Source organism: Vigna angularis, chromosome 4, assembly GCF_016808095.1.
Source record: "Vigna angularis cultivar LongXiaoDou No.4 chromosome 4, ASM1680809v1, whole genome shotgun sequence".
Lineage (NCBI taxonomy): Eukaryota > Viridiplantae > Streptophyta > Magnoliopsida > Fabales > Fabaceae > Vigna > Vigna angularis.
In genome coordinates this window covers 19,620,565-19,641,246 of record NC_068973.1, presented here as the reverse complement: position 1 = coordinate 19,641,246, position 20,682 = coordinate 19,620,565, and the positions used below count along the sequence as shown (strand labels likewise).

The 20,682-nt window shown below is 37.0% G+C and overlaps 1 protein-coding gene across 4 annotated transcripts; it reads left to right on the top strand.

Annotated features, from left to right (window-relative positions):
* Positions 1 to 1,830: 1,830 nt before the first annotated feature.
* LOC108331695 (translation factor GUF1 homolog, chloroplastic) lies at positions 1,831 to 19,179 on the top strand. Of its 4 annotated transcripts, XM_017566569.2 has the most exons (22): positions 1,833 to 2,132; positions 2,218 to 2,394; positions 2,527 to 2,613; positions 3,098 to 3,154; positions 3,274 to 3,339; positions 3,689 to 3,751; positions 8,490 to 8,534; positions 8,634 to 8,734; positions 9,244 to 9,340; positions 9,557 to 9,628; positions 9,984 to 10,138; positions 10,252 to 10,309; positions 10,764 to 10,844; positions 10,981 to 11,067; positions 11,205 to 11,276; positions 11,412 to 11,546; positions 11,648 to 11,721; positions 12,794 to 12,881; positions 18,066 to 18,143; positions 18,251 to 18,326; positions 18,641 to 18,681; positions 18,933 to 19,179. In XM_017566569.2, the coding sequence occupies exons 1-22, from the start codon at positions 1,860 to 1,862 to the stop codon at positions 19,026 to 19,028; spliced, it is 2,079 nt and encodes a 692-aa protein (XP_017422058.1). In that variant the 5' UTR covers positions 1,833 to 1,859; the 3' UTR covers positions 19,029 to 19,179. The 4 variants fall into 4 exon arrangements, 2 of the variants coding, with proteins under 2 accessions (XP_017422059.1, XP_017422058.1); XR_008248576.1 differs by lacking the exons at positions 18,251 to 18,326; positions 18,641 to 18,681; positions 18,933 to 19,179 and having other exon boundaries at positions 1,831 to 2,132; positions 11,648 to 11,684; XR_008248577.1 differs by lacking the exons at positions 18,066 to 18,143; positions 18,251 to 18,326; positions 18,641 to 18,681; positions 18,933 to 19,179 and adding an exon at positions 14,700 to 14,720 and having other exon boundaries at positions 1,831 to 2,132; positions 11,648 to 11,684.
* Positions 19,180 to 20,682: the final 1,503 nt, after the last annotated feature.

Sequence of the window (20,682 nt, the reverse complement as noted above, 5' to 3'; positions counted from 1 at the left end):
TCTTAATGTACAATTTTCTAACACAATACATTTGAAACTATATTTTTTGGACAAACGTTTTGTTTTGAACTTTTTCAAATTGCAGCATAATCATGAGCACACAACACACGCACTAGTGAGTAGTGACAGAGATACAATCACTACCAGTGGATCTGATTCATTTTGTAACATGTGGAATGAAACAGGAAACGAAATAAAAGCAATTAATTACTCATACATCATTGAAATATGGAATATCCCAGCAAGCAAATTCCTTCTTGGTGATGGTGAAGAACAAAGAATCAAATGAGATGATATATAGTGGGAACAAAAGTGGTCAGGAAACAGCAGCAACAGCAAATCAAAAAATTGACAACACAAAGGAATAAGTTGGCACATAGACACATCAGAGGCGTGAAGCCGCACAAAAGACTATCTTTCTAACATAACGTGACGTTCAGATTTTTATGTTTTCATTTTCTGACGAGAAAAAATGGACCCTATTGCCAATCAAAATCATGCATCCAAAGTCGGTTCATGTTAGTTAGTTTGGTTTGGTTGATTGCCTAAAAATGATTCATCAAACTAATTTATAACATGTTTTCTTCCTTAATATGTGGTTGAATGATTTAAGAGACAGAGAAAAAAATGAATACTATATACATATATATGAGCAATTGATTTAACTCTACATATAACATGCTTTGCTTAACTATTTCACAAGTTCGATTGGATTGCACATGCTATGATGCTGACCCTTGATATAATCTTTCCTGCATAACTCTTGAGTTGTGATAGGGGAAGTAGGTGGATGTCGCTTCATTTTTCTAAATTATAGTTTTAATCCTAAGTTTTCGAAAGCATTCACATAAATTTATTTCATGTATTTTATACAATTCACTACCTAATATTAAGGAAATGACAATATTTAGATGAAAGTTGTGTTTGTAATAGGGATTTCAAATATAGAAATCACATTGCAAATTGAAAAATAGAAATAACCATAAAAAAGTATGAAAAAAACCTAGAGTGGTGCAGGTGTCCCACACAGAATGATATGTATCCGTGTGGAGTCCTTTGCGAAGGTAGAACAATTTTTTCCTCTTAACATGCACCAAAGACTTCAACTTAGCTTAACTCATAAACACAATCACACTGTGACAGGTACAAAAATTGGTGTGGCAAATCATAATGCTATAAGCAGCAATTGTCATGATAATAACAATAATGCAAAAAAAAAAAACATGTTGGGGAGACTTTGGAAGCTTTTAATCAAGTTTCATTTCTACCAACTCTGTATTGATACGTGCTTAAGAAATTGATAATGTATTTTTGAATAATTTATCTAGAAAGATTTCTTTTGATAAAAGGAGGTATGAAAAGAAAAGAAAAAACACGTCAAAGAACAAATTGAGTTGTTCTTGGAGAAATAACCAACTTGGGGTATTTCTTTTACCACATTCATACTTTCTTACAATACCTATGGGAGGTGTAGAAAAAGACCAAGTTATCTCCGACTTGCAAACATTATGAATTGCGCAATTGATAAGTTTATCCGAAATTAAAAAAAGTATTTACAATATGAATTGTAGAACTCTAAATATATTTTTGAATTTCGTAATCTAAAACTATATTACGAATTTTATTATTTAGAACTAAAAAATGTAGTTTAGATTACATAATTTAAAAATTTAAAAATGTATTACGGATTATATAATCTTCGATACAATCAGGTTGTGGAAATACATTGGTGTAGGAAGCAAAAACCCATATAAACGGGCCTGTTCAAACAGATCGAGCCCACCCAATTCCATTGCGCACATTCCCAAACGTTAAGTTTGGTGTTCCATTGGCAACGGAGCAGTAGACTAAAACTTTCAATGGCCGCAGAAATATGTGGCGCGTCTCTATTCTTATCCGCTAAAACTCAGCTGCAAGTGCAACTGCAACTGCAACTGCAACAACGACACCACCAGCGACTCGCGTTTCAACGAAGCAGAACAAGAAAAATCACTACCAGGTTCCACTCATCCAAACGCTGCTTTAGTTCCGGCTTTCCAAATGCTTCCACGTTTCGCCGCAGTGTTGTGTGCCAGGTCGCCAGCACCGACTTCGAATCCGCCGCCAAAGCCGGCGAGCATCGACTCTCTAAGGTATCGTCAATTGCTTTTTCTCGTATTTTCCTCAAATTGCCCGTCGTTCGTTGCAGTAAACATGTTTGGATTGTATTGGTTTTAGGTGCCGGTGCGTAATATAAGAAACTTCTGCATCATTGCGCATATTGACCACGGGAAATCGACGTTGGCGGATAAGTTGCTTCAGGTTACTGGCACGGTGCACCAGCGAGAAATGAAGGACCAGTTTCTTGATAACATGGACTTGGAGAGAGAAAGAGGCATCACTATTAAGCTCCAGGTTCCACCATTTCGTAATCCCGTATTATATTAGCTTAATCTTGTGTAAGAGATTGGGAAATGTGATTTTAAAGTTGTCTTTCGATGTTTAGATATTTGAAAAGGTATTTTTGGCTGAATTTTATCATGGCAGGCAGCTCGAATGCGTTATGTGTTTGAAAATGAACCTTATTGCTTGAATCTAATCGATACACCAGGTCATGTCGACTTCTCGTATGAGGTATGTAATGTAGTTAGTTATACATACATGTTAACTGCCTGACTGTTATATGCTTCTTTATATTGTATTATTCTGCGGCAGTCTTGTCTCATTTCATTTCTTTCTTTATTCAAATTTAGGAGCCATAATGACATGCAACATCTATATGATTATGGAACAAAGAAACTTAAGCACCACTTGTCTTGTCAACTCTGTCCATCAAAGTAGTAGTTTCAAGAATTTGTTGCCTTAAATGGCGAGTTTTGAAAATAATTTGTTTTTAAGCTAACAATGAGAACTAAAAATTCATTAAAATGGAAAATAAAACGCTATATATTAATCACATTTTAGAATTTATATTTGTTCTTTCTAAATGACACTTCCCACTCAATTGAGTTCAAGTGTTAGAAATGAACATTATCTTCTTTTCTTTCTTTTCTGGTCGAGGTTAAACCCTCCTCGGAATCAATACAATAATACATTGGGACTATTCAACTGTGATCAGGTTTCACGGTCACTTGCTGCATGTGAGGGTGCTCTTCTAGTAGTAGATGCTTCTCAGGTGAATCTCTATGTTTTTATGCTCTTCTCTCCCCTCGGATTTTATGGCCTTTATCATGTGGGAGTGATCTTTCAGTAATTCTTGTATGCTTTTTGCAAAAAATTGCTTTCAAATCACAGGGTGTTGAAGCACAAACCCTAGCTAATGTTTATTTGGCTTTGGAGAACAACCTAGAAATTATCCCTGTAAGTACATTATTTTTTTTATTCCACTTTTAACTTATATTTAATTTTTGTTTTAGTTTACTGAGTTACACATTATCCTTTATTGATTCTATTTTTCAATTAATAAACCCATATATATATATATATATATATATATATATATGTGTGTGTGTGTGTGTGTGTGTGTGTGTGTGTGTGTATTTACACTTACTAAACAGTTGTGTAATTTTGTGACATTGGATTTTCTCTTTTCAAATTAAGGATGAATTGTTTTTTTGTATTTTTTCATCACTTTTCTCAAGTCATAAAATGATAAGATAAAATGTCCGAATGTGTTGCATGTTTAGTAACACTAGATATTCTGTAACAGGTTTTGAACAAAATAGATCTTCCGGGTGCAGAACCAGATCGAGTTATCAAGGAGATTGAAGAGGTTTGTCTGCCTAGTTAGACACCTGACATCATTTCCTTATTTAAAAATTTTCACTTTCAAAGGGAGATAGTCTAGGATACTTCTCATTTAAGTTTGTGCTCTTATGACACTATAAATTACCTTTTTTGGTAAGAAATGAATTGATTAAGATAAGGCAACCATGAACATAAGGGTAGGACAACACAGGAGGCTAGAAAAACTACTCAGTCCTAAACGAACTCAATAGAAGATTGCTGTCACCGAGATTCTAGCAATTTCTTTCTGTGAGAAATAAAGAAGATTGGGAGAAAATATCCCTTGTGTGTTTAGACTACACATAGGGTAGTTTATTTATATTGTAAGATATGGGCCAATGCCCTTAATACAGAATAGACTAAGCCCAAATAACAAAGACACACATCTTAACATCTAACACTCCCCCTCAAGCTGGAGCATATAAATCATATGTTCCAAGCTTGTTACAAAGATAATCAATTCTAGGTCCTCGTAAGGATTTAGTGAATATGTCTGCCAACTGGTTGCTTGAGTTAACAAACTCAGTCTTGATATCTCCGGATATGATTTTTTCTCGAATGAAATGACAATCAACTTCAATGTGTTTGGTTCTCTCATGAAAGACAGGGTTAGAGCTAATATGGAGAGCAGCTTGATTATCACATATAAGTATCATGTGAGTGACATCTCCAAATTTCAATTCACTAAGCAATTGTTTAAGCCACACAAGCTCGCAAGTAGTTGATGCCATAGCTCTATATTCTGCTTCTGCACTCGACCTTGCCACAACACTTTGCTTCTTACTTTTCCAAGATATCAAGTTGCTACCAATAGAGACACAATATCCAGAAGTAGACCTCCTATCAGAAGGGGAACCAGCCCAATCAGCATCTGAATAGCAAACGATCTTTGTATCGTTGTTAGGGCCATATAGCAAACCTTTTCCAGGTGATCTTTTAATATACTTCAGTATACGAACAACTGCATCCCAATGGTCTTCACATGGGGAGTTTAGAAATTGACTCACCACACTAACTGCGAAGGAAATGTCAGGACGCGTAACAGTAAGATAGTTTAATTTACCAACTAGTCTTCTGTACCGTTCAGGATCTGAGAAAGGCTCCCCCTGATTTGGTAGGAGTTTGATGTTAGGGTCCATAGGTGTCTCAACAGATTTACAATTCATTAACCCTGTTTCCTCCAAGATGTCTAACGCATACTTCCTCTGAGATATGACAATACCATCATTGGATTGTGCTACTTCAATACCCAAAAAGTACCGGAGTTTGCCAAGATCTTTGGTTTGAAAATGATGACAAAGGTGTTGTTTCATCTGAGAGATGCCAAGATAGTCGCTTCCTGTGAGAACAATATCATCGACATACACTATTACATAGATACATCCAGCACTCGAGTGGCGATAGAACACTGAATGATCCGCTTCACTGCGAGACATACCAAATTGTTGAACAACACAACTGAATTTACCAAACCAGGCCCGAGGAGACTGTTTTAGGCCATATAAGGATTTGCGAAGACGACATACCAATCCAGATGACTCCCCCTGAGCAACAAAGCCAGGCGGTTGCTCCATATAAATTTCTTCCTGCAAATCACCATTGAGAAAAGCATTTTTGACATCAAGTTGGTAAAGAGGCCATTGTCGAAGAGCGGCCATGGCAATGAACAGGCGAACAGAGGTCATTTTTGCCACTGGAGAAAAAGTATCACCATAATCCAAACCAAAAATCTGTGTGTAGCCTTTGGCAACCAGTCGAGCTTTCAGACGATCAATGGTGCCATCAGGACCAACCTTGATAGCATACACCCACCTGCAACCAACAACAGACTTTCCAGATGGTAATTGGACAAGCTCCCAAGTTCCACTTTCCTGTAAAGCACTTAATTCATCCATCATAGCTTGACGCCAACCAGGATGAGTTAAGGCATCACCCACAGATTTGGGAATTGACACAGAAGAAATGGATGAGAGACAAGTATAAAAAGATGGAGATAATCTGTGGTAATTAAGAACAGTATAATGGGGGGAAGGGTTACGGGTAGAGCGTATACCTTTACGGAGGGCAATAGGCAAGTCAGACTCAGTTGCTGGAGCCGGAGGAGACACATGAGGCGGCACCGGAAGTGAGTCATGAGGGAGACAATTACGGCGACTATAAACCTGAAGGGGTGGAGGTGAAGGATGATCCTGTGGTGAATGAGAGTCTAAAGAAGGAGAAGACAAAATGGGTGGAGCATCACCAGGAGGATCACAGATAAGAGGAATATCAACAGTAACAGGGAGAGGTACAGAACTAGAAGATAGATGTGAAAAGTAAAAAGAAGACTCATCAAAAGTGACATCAGCAGAGATAAAATGACGATTGAGGGAAGGGGAAAAACACTTATAGCCCTTTTGTGACCGTGGAAATCCTAAGAAGACACATTTGTGAGACCTAGGAGACAACTTATCAAGACCAGGACTAAAATCATGAACAAAACATGTAGACCCAAAAACTCGAAGAGGTAATGGATGCAGAGGGTCTTGAGGAAATAAGATAGAATGAGGGATTTTGTTCTCTAGGACGGAAGATGGCATGCGGTTGATAAGATAACATGCCGTGAGAACAGCATCACCCCAAAAACGTGAGGGTACTTGACCATGAATGAGAAGGGTACGAGTTGTTTCAATAAGGTGTCTATTCTTGCGTTCAGCCACCCCATTTTGTTGAGGGGTATAAGCACATGAGGTTTGGTGAAGAATGCCATGAGAAGCCATAAAATGTTTAAACTGTTGAGAAAGGTATTCACGGCCATTGTCACTACGTAAAGTGCGAATAGAAACCCCAAACTGAGTTTTTATTTCATTGAAAAAGGTTTGAAAAATAGAAAACAACTCAGAACGATTCTTCATGAGAAACAACCAAGTACATCTGGAATAGTCATCAATAAAGGTAACAAAATACTGAAATCCTAAAGTTGACTTAACACGACTAGGTCCCCAAATATCAGAATGAACCAATGAAAAGGGAGATGACGCTCGTTGTGAAACACTACGAGGAAAGGAACTACGAGTATGTTTACCTAACTGACAAGACTCACACGACAAACTTGATAATTTGGACAGACTCGGAACAAGTTGCTGCAGTTTGGCAAGACTGGGATGACCTAACTGAGCATGAAGAAGGGATGGTGACTCCATGATTACGCCAGCATGTGGAGAAGGGCTGAGATGATATAGGCCATGAGACTCACATCCTGTGCCAATCATGTGTTTCGAACTCCGGTCCTGCAACCAAACAGAATCTTTGGTAAAAGAAATAACACAATTAAGGGAACGAGTTAGACGACTTACGGACAATAAGTTAAACGGAGACCCAGGGACATAAAGTACATTATCAATGGATATGGAGGGAAAAATATGAACAGTACCAATACCACGAGATGAGACTCTAGACCCATCAGCCATCGTTACCGAGGGTAAATTAACCGGACATGACAAGGAAGAAAACAAGGACTTGTTACCAGTGATATGATCGGTGGCGCCTGAGTCAAGGACCCAAGATCCGAGAGAGTGAGTCAGACCAACAAAAGGAGTACCTGTGCGTGTAATAGAAGCAGATGTAGTGGAACTAGAGTGCTGACGGTCCTCATACCATCTGAGAAATTCCTGAAAGAGTAAAGGGTTATTTATGGGATTTGATGTAGGATGGTCTGCAGACGGTGATGGGAGAGGTGGATCAGAATTAGCCATTGCTATAGGTCGAGGAGGATGTCCATGAAGCGCATAACATCTATCAATTGTGTGGCCTAGCTTGCCACAGTGGTCACATTTTGGACGTCCTTTACCTGATTGGCGAGACTGACTCCGATCATCAAGTTGGGCAGCCATGGAGAGGGAGAAACCCTAAAAATTCAAAGTGCTCTGATTGACGCAACGACCACAGATCCAGAAAGAGGGCGAGGAGGCGATCACGGCGGTGCTGATCGGCGGTGGAAAGCTCCGGCGACGCGCCGGCACGCGCGGCGGCAGCGGCGACTCTTGCGGCGGCGCGTGGAGGCGCGTGAGAGGTTCGATCGCCGCGATCTTCGTACGACGGTGGTCGCCCGGCCGAGACGCTTTCGATGGTGTGGTCGCCGGTCGATTCTGGAACTCCGGCAACGGCGGCGGCGGTCCGACGACGGCGGCGGCGACGACGGCAGCGGCGGCGGTGGCGACGGCAGCGGCGGCGACTGCGACAACAGCAGCAGTGATGGATGCCGGAGACCGTGGAGTTGACTGGAACTATTCCTGTGCTCTAGATACCATGTGAGAAATAAAGAAGATTGGGAGAAAATATCCCTTGTGTGTTTAGACTACACATAGGGTAGTTTATTTATATTGTAAGATATGGGCCAATGCCCTTAATACAGAATAGACTAAGCCCAAATAACAAAGACACACATCTTAACATCTAACACTTTCCAACCAAATACACAAAAGTGAAGCTTGAGAATGCAACCAAACTTTTTGGCATTATACAGTATACATTTTGGTTACAGTAATAATTTATAGTAGTAATTTCATAGTTTAGTTACTACTGTTAGAATGGTTACAGTATACACTGCCCCAGGTATACATTTTGGGATTGGGTTAACAAGGCATCCTTTCGTGGGCATTGCTAATTCGTTTATTTATTAATTCTTGAATTATTCTTGTGATATTAATAAGAAAAATCGTGAGTGGATATTATTTTTTGTGTAGATTGTAGGTCTAGATTGTAGCAATGCGATTCTCTGCTCTGCAAAGGTTTGTTATTATTCTTTCATTCCCTGTTGTTTTCTTTGGTTTCTGATTTTACATTAATATGTGCATGTTTCTACGTGATGAAGTTACTTTCTGCTTTAGGAAGGAATTGGTATAATTGATATTCTCAATGCAATTGTTGCAAGAATGCCCCCACCTGAAGATACATCTAAAAGACCATTGAGGGCTTTAATATTTGACAGGTACTTTACTATTTTCATTCTTTTCAAAATGTTATCAGACTAATCCATTTAATGATAAATGTCTGCAATATACTATAGATTGTCATTTTAGATTTGGATGACTTTGATACCATGAAATAATTTTGGTAAGGTAAGGTTCCTACAATCTAAAAATGATAACAGGTTGAACTGAGAGTTGGTAGACTTATTGTAACATTTTAGGATCTAATTTGCATGTCTAGGCTTCATCCCATACTTTAGGTAATTCTTTTTCCCATTAATTTTGTTGTTTTGTGCTTAATGCAAGTTCAGATACCTGTACTTTATGCATCTAGTTGTTATGCAATTACTCTCTACACAGACATCCTTGGATGCATTAACTTCCATAAAGATGTGAAGTATTTACGTGGATAAAATTCCTATAGTATGTATAGCCGGTTAACATTCCTTGCATGTTGTATCAGCTAAAGTTCTTTTACATGTGGTATATATCCTTCAGGCACTCATATTTATTATTTCTTTTATTTCAGCTACTATGATCCATATAGAGGTGTTATTGTATACTTTCGAGTTGTAGATGGGTCTATAAAGAAAGGTGACAGAGTTTATTTCATGGCTAGTGGGAAGGTATAGTACGTTTCCTATTTTTTGATCCCTTATTCTTGCCTTCAAAGATATAGTTTGGTGGTGACAAGCTGTGGTATAATTGGCTGTTCGTAATTGTATTCAACATTTATCAAACCTTTAGTTATGACTGCAGACAAATTCAAACAAGTTTTAACATATCATCAGTAAAAACTTGGTCATTATGAAGTCTGAACTTATCTAATTATTAAATTACAGGATTACTTTGCTGATGAAATTGGAGTTTTGTCTCCCAATCAACTTCAAGTTGAAGAACTGTATGCTGGTGAGGTAAAATAGTACTACTGGATGGTTAAATTAGCTGGTTGATGTATTTCATATTGCTAATGGTATTTTTGGTTTTCTCCCCCCTCCTTTTTTTCATAACATATCTTATGTACTCTCTCTATGAGAAATGAGATAAAATACTTAAAAAGGGGAATTAAAAAGATGACAAGACACAATGCATGGCAGTGGTGTATTGTTTCTGCTGAGTAACTAAGCATCTGTATGTGCATATTTTTTGATGTCATGTCAATTCCGTTCTGTGGTAAATTCATTATTGTTATTTTTGTTCTCTAAAGAAAGATAAAATAAACATTGTTTACTCACTATGACCAATGATATCTCAAGTTGTCTTTAATAGGTGGGCTATCTATCTGCATCAATAAGAACAGTAGCTGATGCGAGAGTGGGTGACACTATTACTCACTATGGCAGAAAGGCTGATAATTCACTTCCTGGATACGAGGAAGCCACTCCTATGGTGTTCTGTGGCTTGTTTCCTGTTGATGCTGACCAGTATTTATCTCTTGTTGACTATCTTCTTTCTTTCTTGAGCAAAACAATTTGATTATTCTTTAATGTATCTGAAATTAATCATTAATCATTTCCTTATTATCATTTATTGTCAGATTCCCTGATCTGCGTGATGCACTTGAAAAGCTACAACTCAATGATGCTGCACTAAAGGTTATACTGATATGTTGGAAAATACTTCATCTTTGTTTCTAGACTTTTGGCAAAGGAACATAATTTTCATTTTCCTGTATATGCTTATCTGTTAGTTGTAATTTGCTATTCAATTATAGTTTTCTTGATTTAGTTATAATTTCTTTTTATCAATTTGATATTTCTTTAAACTGTGATGTTTATTAAATTATTCAGTTGTACTTTTGAATTAGTTTTCTTTGGTTAAGAGAAGCATTCAAAGTCTTCCAGCCTTGAAGTTTATTTAAACTACTCCATTGAGATCTTTATGCACAGCTGTCTTTTGACATTTGATGGATTATAATACAGTTTTATCTAAAGTTTTGTACCAAACAATTATTTTCCTTTATTATCCAATTTTCTTTAGAGTCGGGCTGACAATGGTAGGGTTAGTGATAAGTTATTCAAAGATTTCATTTTCTTTTCTGATTTACAGTTTGAACCTGAGACCTCGAGTGCCATGGGGTTTGGCTTTAGATGTGGGTTTCTGGGTCTTCTTCATATGGAAATTGTCCAGGTTTGCATTTTTTGAAGCATATACTCTTTGGCTTTCAGAGGAAATGCTTGAATGTTCTTATACAGGGTATAATTCCCAGAAATATGATTTGTCATTCTGATTAACTATGGAAACCTGGTCTTACTTTACACTACAGGAGAGACTTGAGAGAGAATACAATTTGAGCTTGATAACAACTGCTCCAAGTGTTGTGTACAGAGTAAACTGTGTAAATGGTGATACTGTAATTTCTTCTCATTCCTAAGCTCCCTTTCTATGTACTAGATTTTTGGTTGAACTATTCGTTAAAAATGAGTTTACACTATTTTTTAAATGTCATATTAATGCCATCATTTTGTCTGAATCACAAAATCGTTGAAGGTTGAGTGCTCAAACCCATCTTTACTTCCTGAGCCTGGACAAAGGAAATCAATTGAGGAGCCATTTGTTAAGGTTAGTTCTTGCACTTCGTTCTATTTATTGTTCACCATTTTCAAGAATTGGAACAGTTAGGGAAGAACATTTTAATTCATAAGTTGTATGTGTGTGTGTATTGTTTTTATTTGTAATTAATGTAGTTGTGTACAGATTGAGATGCTTACACCAAAAGACTACATTGGTTCACTTATGGAACTGGCACAAGAAAGAAGAGGGCAGTTTAAAGAATTGAAATTTATTGCTGAAAATAGGGCATCAATTGTCTATGAATTACCATTAGCAGAGGTAATCTCTTTAGTTCTTTTCGATGGACCTAAAAACTCATGCTTCTGTTTGACTAGTTTTTCTTTCAAGTATCTGAATTGTTTTTAATGTCAATTTTGTAGATGGTTGGCGATTTCTTTGATCAGTTGAAGTCAAGAAGTAAGGGTTATGCTAGTATGGAGTATACGTTTGTTGGGTAAATGTCTCCAAGAGCATAATTTATAGATAAAATCCACATGAGGTTCTGTTGGTTTTCAAGATACTGTTTACTACTGTGAATATTTGTCGCTCTCTAGTGTAATCAGGGTAGTTTTGATAAAATAAGACATACCTCATGTTTAGGGACTGTAAGTTAATGCAGGCATATCTGCATTTTGGATTGGCTTCTAGACATGGAAGCTATTCAATTGTAAAAACCTACCATTAAGACATTTCTAAGGCAAGAATGATGGGCTTCTTAAGTTAGTAGTTGTCTTTGAAGAAGTTAGACGAGAGGTCTAAAAGGGTTGAGGTGCATAAATAAATTTTAACTTAGTATGTAATTTTATTTTTCTATATGGTTGTACTCTAACAAATATGTGAAATAAATTTTATGTCTGAACTCTAAATATGTGATTAGGTGCAAAGTGATTTTTAGGTTATCTATTTCTTTTGAATTGTCTGAAGTTATAATTGTTTTAGTGAAATTACTAAAAGGGGTATGAAATTATTTATATCTCCAAAAACAATTCAATCCTAACACACTTTTATATGGGAATTTTAATTCATTTTATCCCCTAACTTATTTTATTTTCTTTTCTTGTAAGTGTTTATTTAGAAGTTTATCCAAATTGGTGATTTATCATCTTGTAAATAATGCACAGTCTTTGCATGACTCATAACTGTAGAATATATTATTTAATATACCTTTAACTCTGCATCAGAAGAGGACGAGCTTTATTTTTTTAATATTTGAAGCACATAATAATTTTATATATGGTTGTAAAGTTATCCTTGCGTATTATTAAGTATTTATATATTTATATATTATTTCCTATACCCTTAGCTCTGCACCAGAGGAGGATGAACTTTATTTTTTTAATATTGGAAGCACATAGTACTTTTACTGCACTAGAAGAGGACGAGCTTTATTTTTTCTAACATTTGAAGTACATAGAATATTTTTTTTATATTAGTTTTAAAGTTATCCTTGCTTATTATTAACTATTAATGTTGTCTTTTCAAAGATTCTTCTAAGGCTCTAATGCTTTCTGATAATTAATTTTCAGGTACATCGAAAGTAATTTAATTAAACTTGACATAAGGATAAATGGTGACTGTGTGGAGCCATTGGCCACAATTGTGCACAACGATAAGGTAACTTGTAATTCTCTCTGTTTTGGTCTATGCATGGGTTGGAAATACATATATATATATATATATATATATATATATATATATATATATATATATATATATATATATCTATATATATCTATATATATCTATATATATCTATATATATCTATATATATCTATATATATCTACATATATATACACATATATATGTATGTACATATATACACATATATATGTATGTACATACATATATACACACATATATATATATATATGTATATATATATATATATATATATATATATATATATATATATATATATATTTGTAATTTCCATGTGAAGAACTTAAGGAATCATACTGATTTGGAGAAACCATAATTGAATGTATTGTCTTCTATTTTTCAGAAAAAAGTTCATGGTAAATTATTCATTAACTCTGATTGCAATTGTTTAAATGCAAGTACTCGGGTTGAAAACGAATACAATTCTCTAAAGTAATTTTCACTGTCCAAGTCTACTATATTATAATCGTACAGGCATTTAGACGGAAGAGAAGTGACCCATAATTCAGTAATCAGAATAGTTGGTTAGACCTGTAATTCTTATTTTTATTCAATTAGAATAATAAAAGAGAGTTGGTATAATGAAAGATTTTTTAGTTAATAGAGACATTTTAATGAAACTAATGAAAAACATGTTAGGTTTCTTGATTGAAAGAAACCCAAAAAGTGCTGTTTCACACCCAAAAACACCAGTGACACCCACACCCAGCACTGAATATGTATCTTTTATTTCACCACAACCTGAGTACAAGAAAACAATCAAGGGAAAATGTTTCCCTCACAGGATGCTACTGATCCCTGTCCAGCCTCTCAAACTTTCAAAAAATGTAACCCTCCAAAAGACCCAACCACACCTATATATAGTCTACTCACTAAGGAGACTATAACAGCCCAAACCTCCTAACAACAACCTGTAACAACCTATTTGTTAACAGCCTTCCTCCTAACATAAACAATCAAAACATTTTTAGGCTATACAGCTTGAAAATTGCCAAAAAAACTCATTGGATGAGATTCTCCTTAAGGACTTCTAATAGATAGATATATGAAGAAAAATTAATGAGTTTGAATTCTCATTAAGTTAAAACTAGTTTATGCATAAGTTAAAAATAAAATTTTGGAGAAATTATATGAGAGTGCTTCTTTAAATTTGTTAGTTTATGCATAAACTAATTTTAACTTGTGGAGAAATATATTTTTTGTTCTTTTCTGGTTTAGAAGTTCTTATGGAGAAGTCATATGAGAGCGCTTCTTCAAATTAGTTAGTCTATGGATAAACTAATTTTAACTTATGAAGATATATATTTCATATTTTTTCTTTTCTCTTCTAGAAGTTCTTATGCAGAAGTTCGTCTAAATAGATCCCTAGTAATCTCAAGATTGTGTTGTCTACTCTAGCTTTTCTTACTGTTAAAAGATCTCAATTATTAATGCATGAGATAGTGGAACTATCATGGGGTTGCAGCCTCCAACTGCTACAAAAATCTTGTTGTGAAACATTTGGCTTCATGGATGTTGTGCCTGCTTTTGCACCAGAAATGAGAGCAACTCACGAGTATCTTGGCTATTACTGTGAACAGAGGCCAGCCCCTCCAATTTTCTGTGTATCTGACCTGTTTTGTTGAGGGATTGTTTTATAATTCTCCCTTTTTTCATTGGAGTGCTGTGAAGTGTTTGGATACAATCATTATATATACTACATTCTCTTGTGTGGGCGTACATTTATCTGAACATTCTCATTTTGCTTCTATTTTTTCTCATACTGTGATAGGTTTCCGAAAGAGAAACCTAATCAAGAACGCTCCAAATACCACACGTAACAGGTACACAATAGAGAAAAAAGAATTAAACTGAGTATTATTCACAAAAGAATGGTCTGTACAACTACAGATACAAAGGGCTTAACCCCCTCCACAGGACAAAGCTTGTCAACAACCTAACTACCAAAAGTCCCCCCTCCACTAAACAAACAACTATTTATACAACTCCTCTCCTATCCTAATCCCCTTTCCCATTATATCCAAATACCCTATGTCCTAACATTACCCTCCTCTCTTTCAACAACCTTGTCCACAAGGTTGAACTCAGGATATTGATCTTGGATAGTCACCAGGTATATAACTCCAATCCTCACAAACCCGAATTGCTGTTCCAGACGAATCCCAATGAATACCAGACTCAACATGTTAGCAAGCAAATGAATAATCCCAGCGTGTAACCAAATGCAAGTGACAAGTCTCCATCCTTGATACCCGTTCTTAACATTATCCCACCGAAGGGCTCCCATCTTGGTCAATGTTGAATAAGAAGGACCAAGCAACAAATTCTCCTGCATAAGTTCGAAGGAGAACCTTCCAAGGAACTTGGCCACGCAGCCACCTTGGGGACCGAGGTTATTCTTGGGACAATTGTTGATGTACATGGAAATAACAAAAACAACAATATTAGCAAACACAAACATAGGAACCAGCCATGATGTCCAATGGGTATCAGCTTCATAAAGATTAGAAGACTCATGCGCAGTGTAGTTTTCCTCTGTTCTGTTGTTCTTGGTTCTCCCATCGCCAGTCTTAAGATCTCTTCTGACCATAATTTTTTGTCTCTCGATCAAACCCAATTTCCAAGTCTCAAATTTTATTCTATAAGGATGCTTTGTATCACGAGGTGGTGGTAAGCCCTGCACCTCCTGAAATACTCGGTAGTGCGCCTGCAGCACTGCCTCCAATTCTGCTTTCTGCTCACCTGTCAAGTCAACTGGTCCCTCACCATCCACCTCTTTCTCCACTTGGCCCCGATCCCAAACCATCACCCATGACTCAGCATCTGTCAACTTTAATAAAGCCTGAGGTTCAACCAGCTGTCGGGGCAAAGCAGGGTCACCTTGTATCATCACCTTCTTACCCTCCAGGTTATATCCGATGGTCATTTCTTTCCAATTTATCATCACCTCCCCCAATTTAGCTAGCCATTCAACCCCCAAGATGACATCTACATCGCCCAGTTCGAATAAATGCAGCCTCTCCTCAACTGCTACCTCTGCCAGAATAATTGCTACCTTCTCACAACACCCTCTCGTCTCCCTTCTCTGACCATCGCCCAGACTCACTTGATAAGGAGGTGTGTCTTCTATGGACAACTTCAGCTCTTCCGCCAATCTCCGGCTAATAAAGTTGTGACTGGCCCAGCTGTCAATGATTACCAGTACTCCCCGGTCTCCTATCATTCCATTCAACTTCATAGTTTTGGGCTGAGTCAACCCCTCCGCCGAGCAAGCAGACAATTCCATAGGTTTCAGCTCCGGTTCTACCCCGTCGCTTGCGTCATCCTCCGCCAAAAGCAGAACGCGTAAACTCCTCTCCGAGCAGCAGTGGTCGGGAGCAAAAGGCCCCCCACATCGAAAGCATCGTCCTTCTTTTCTTTTGAGGAATTTGGGGTATGGTATGTTCCGCACCATCCTTCTCGTATTAACACTTCCTCTGATCGTACTCCCTTTCGTGCTACTTGTCGTCGCATTTCCATCTTTCCTACCGACCCATTTCCCTATGTTCCGCCTGATCGATTCATTGACTGACGATCGATCTCGCCTCGTACAACTGTCGTCATAGTTCGCGCCCCCGCTGGGTTCACCTTAAAGCAGTTCCAACCTCCTCCTCTCGCTCTAGACATCACGTCTTCCACATCCCGCACAATCCTCATCGCACCCATCAATTCTTGAGGATCTTGAATGCGAACCTGCCCCTTAATGTCTTCTCGCAGACCGGTGAGGAAATATCCCGACACCAGTTCCTTCGATAATCCATGGGTCTGACCTAATAATATTTTGAAATTCCTGACGAACTCCTCCACTAATTTGTCTTGTCGCAGCGTCGCAAGCTGCCCAAACACAGTTCCCCTGAACCCTCCTTCAAACTGACTAATCAACGCTGCTTTCAGTGCCGACCAAGATCGGTTCTTGGCTTTGTCTTTCCAAAATCTAAACCAATAACTTGCACTACCTTCCATACTAATGTATGCGACCTCCACCTTGTCCTCCTCCGCCACCTTCTGAATATCAAAGAAGCGTTCTGCTCTATTAATCCAACTGTGAGGCTCCAGTCCTTCAAACGCCGGCAGATCCACTCGTGTTCGCCAATTCTTTCGTATCCCCACGTTATCGCGTCTTCCTTCATTGTCATTCACCGAGCTGTTGTTCCCTTCAGAATTTCCGTCGTGATTGTTAGTTGGCCCCCCATTATCCTCATAAGTTGTTGCAGGTTGCGACGCATAGCGGCAGTCTCCGCCTTTATCCCCTCCATCGTGATCTCAAGATTCTCCAGTCTTCCCTCCGTAGTTCCCTCCATCTCCGTCACACGCCCCTCTTGATCCGGCAGGTCGGACCAATTGATAGGTTTCCGAAAGAGAAACCTAATCAAGAACGCTCCAAACACCACACGTAACAGGTACACAATAGAGAAAAAAGAATTAAACTGAGTATTATTCACAAAAAAATGGTCTGTGCAACTACAGATACAAAGGGCTTAACCCCCTCCACAGGACAAAGCCTGTCAACAATCTAATTGCCAAAAGTCCCCCCTCCACTAAACAAACAACTATTTATACAACTCCTATCCTAATCCCCTTTCCCATTATATCCAAATACCCTATGTCCTAACATACCGTCTCTTTAAAGCTATGGTTAAAAAATAAAAGGAAACAAATTGTACGGCTTTGATTCAAATCTAAGTGGTTTATTTAACTATTTAAACTACTATATTCGAATCAATGACGGGTAAAAAACAACAATCCTTACAATCCTTACCCTCTTAATTCCTCGCATCTCAGCGTTAACTGCTATTTCACTACACTACTATCACTGATTATTTCCCTTGCACATACCTCAAGTGCTTTTGCCTCTAATTGCTGGACTTGAACCATGAAATATCACAAGATACTATTTTAACTATTTAAAAAGTTATCTATGGCTCACTCGGTTTACTGTTCACGTCTCACTGCTAGTCCCGTCTGCATAAGCTATACTTCATCATGTATTATATAGGCTACACCATTATAGTTAAATTTGGGGCATATGTTGTGATTATACTTTTTAATTTTGATGTCTACAAATTATCGGAAAATCAGCTGAAGCTTTTATTGTCAGGCGTATTCTGTGGGAAGGGCTTTGACTTTGAAGTTGAAGGAGCTCATACCACGACAAATGTTTAAAGTACCAATTCAAGTAAGCATTGAGTACACTTCTATTGTTAATTTTTCAAAAATATTTATTCAAAATGATTAAGCTAACCATGATAACATTAACATATATGCTTGGTCACTTTATTCTAGGCATGTATAGGATCAAAAGTGATTGCCAGCGAAGCGATATCTGCAATACGGAAGGATGTACTAGCCAAATGCTACGGTGAGATAAATGGAAAACCTTAGGGTTTGTCTTGCTTAAACATGCTTAAAAATATTTAAATCATCATTACCACCGCGATGAAATCTCTTAACTCGTTTTTTCGTGTTCCTCTTCCCACATATTTTGAGAAGAATTCCTAACCATGTGACTCTTCCTATTATAAGTGAAATTTCGTTCTTATGTAGATATTTAGAAAATAGAAACTACGAACAATATTGTATTTGGTACAAGACATCCATCTTTCACTTTATTTTTTCCTCGTACTGATCCGATTGCCGGGATTGCCTTGCAATTTTTTCTCTTTGATCTTCTAGGTGGTGATATTACAAGAAAAAAGAAATTGCTTAAGAAACAGGTATAGTCTAGTATAAATTCACGAATCTTTTGTTGTATTAAGGTTATCAAAATGGATGTCTAGCTATGTATACATGTATCTATAGATGTGTGTTCTCACTTCAGTTCCAGTAGTATTTTTCGTACAAATAAGTATGGTTATTACTTGATCAATATGCATGGTGGGAATGGAAAATTACTTAAACGCAATTGATGTTTTAATTCTGATTTATGCCTTTGATTGCTCTACTATTATCGTCTCTTTCTAACCAGGCTGAAGGAAAGAAAAGGATGAAGTCTATTGGTAAAGTTGATGTTCCCCAAGAAGCTTTCATGGCAGTTTTGAAACTTGAAAAGGAGGTAATATGAATGTGTTTCCGTGTAAGTTGCAACATGATCTGAAATTGTAAATATATTAAGAAAATATTAGAATCTTGGTCTCTTTTTGTTTGGCATAATTCTTCCATTGTAATTCTATTATTCTTAATTGCATCATATATAATTTTGGATCATTGACAAATTCTGATTAGCTTTAAAACTTGATATATTAAGGTTCTAGTTAATGTCTTAATCGTCAAGACTTATCATTTATTGCCAGAATTCGGCCACCTGAAATGATCACTTACTGGTTGCTGTATGGACTCTGTCAATGCTAAGTTGCTAATATATACATATACACAAACAGTAGGGACATAAGTGGGATAGAGACAATGATGATGATGAATAAAGCGCATTTTTTATTATTTATAACTGTGGTCTCTAATATATTTTTAATCTTTTCGTCCTTGATAAATTTTTCATTGTTTTCTTATCGCAATCAGATTTTGATAGTTCTTTATACAGTTAACTAAAGTGATTTAACAATTTAATTTAAGATTTTTAGGTAAGCTTTTAGGGACCAAAAATAAAATAAAATAAAATAAAATGAGATTTAAACCCTTGGATAGTCCTTATATTAGTTCATGAATCTCAATTCGCTTTTGTTTAAAACAGTCTCAATTGGATCTTAAATTTTGTAAATTATTAATAATTAAACATTTTTCATTAAGTGGTATGAAACAATGTTAAGACGTGTTGAGTTGTAATATTTTTAGAGGACGAGTCATTCTGGATTAATTTTAGTGGTTGATGTGTTTCATGATGATAATTTACATGTGGAGTGAATTATGACTTGTAATTCTCCACCTAAATTGGGGTTTTGATGTGAAAGGGATTCTTAGGATGCGAGGGCATGGAGAAGGTTTTATGGTGATTGTGTTGGTTTTATCACGATGGCGCATTGCAAAGTTAGGTTATGTGGCCTTTTCCTTTCTGTAGGTTGAAGAAGCTAATGGAGGTAGTACGTGAGGTTTCTTGGAGAAGATGAAGTTTGTGTAAAGCTTGCAAGAATTTCTTATTGGTTCTGATTTGCAGGTGATTCGATGGTGTGGTGTGATGGAGAGGCTATGGTGGTGTGATTAAGCTTGTTATGAAGGAGGATTGTGTGAGGATTTCAGACTAGGGTTTCGTTTTCTCTACAGGTTGGAACGCGATTTAGGTTTTGTTGATGATTAACGACGAGGTTAATGGTTTTGCGGTGAGGAGCTTGCAAATTCGCGAGTTAAGGTTTTAATTTGCGTTTTTATGGGGTTTTTTGGTTTTAGGTTATTTATGATTACAGGTGCATGATGATGGAACTGAATGTTCCATGGTCCCTGTAGTTGCACGATTTAGGTGGCGCGATTCTCGCAAATTGGTTTTTGCAAGTTCGTGAAGATTATTCACGGTAGAGGAATGAAGACACGAGATTGTGGTGGTGCTTTTATAGTTTGCGTCTTGGTTATGATTTTGGGTTTTTCACAATCTGAGTTTTCTGGTTTTCAAGTCTTCACAAAGGCACGGTCATGGTGCAATGATGGAACTTGCAATTTCTGTGATTAGAGTTTCGTCATGATGGCAAAACGACTGATTTGTGATTAATTTGATAGGTGTGTGACACATGAAAGATGTTGCTCGTGGTGGTGATTGAAACGAACATGGTGGA

What these genes read in the sequence shown, in the direction of transcription:
- LOC108331695 (XM_017566569.2), top strand. Translation starts at nt 1,860, where the DNA reads ATGGCCGCAGAAATATGTGGCGCGTCTCTATTCTTATCCGCTAAAACT. An exon ending in GCATCACTATTAAGCTCCAG is followed by an intron (nt 2,395 to 2,526) that starts GTTCCACCATTT and finishes TTATCATGGCAG; the next exon opens with GCAGCTCGAATGCGTTATGT. An exon ending in TTCATATGGAAATTGTCCAG is followed by an intron (nt 10,845 to 10,980) that starts GTTTGCATTTTT and finishes TTTACACTACAG; the next exon opens with GAGAGACTTGAGAGAGAATA.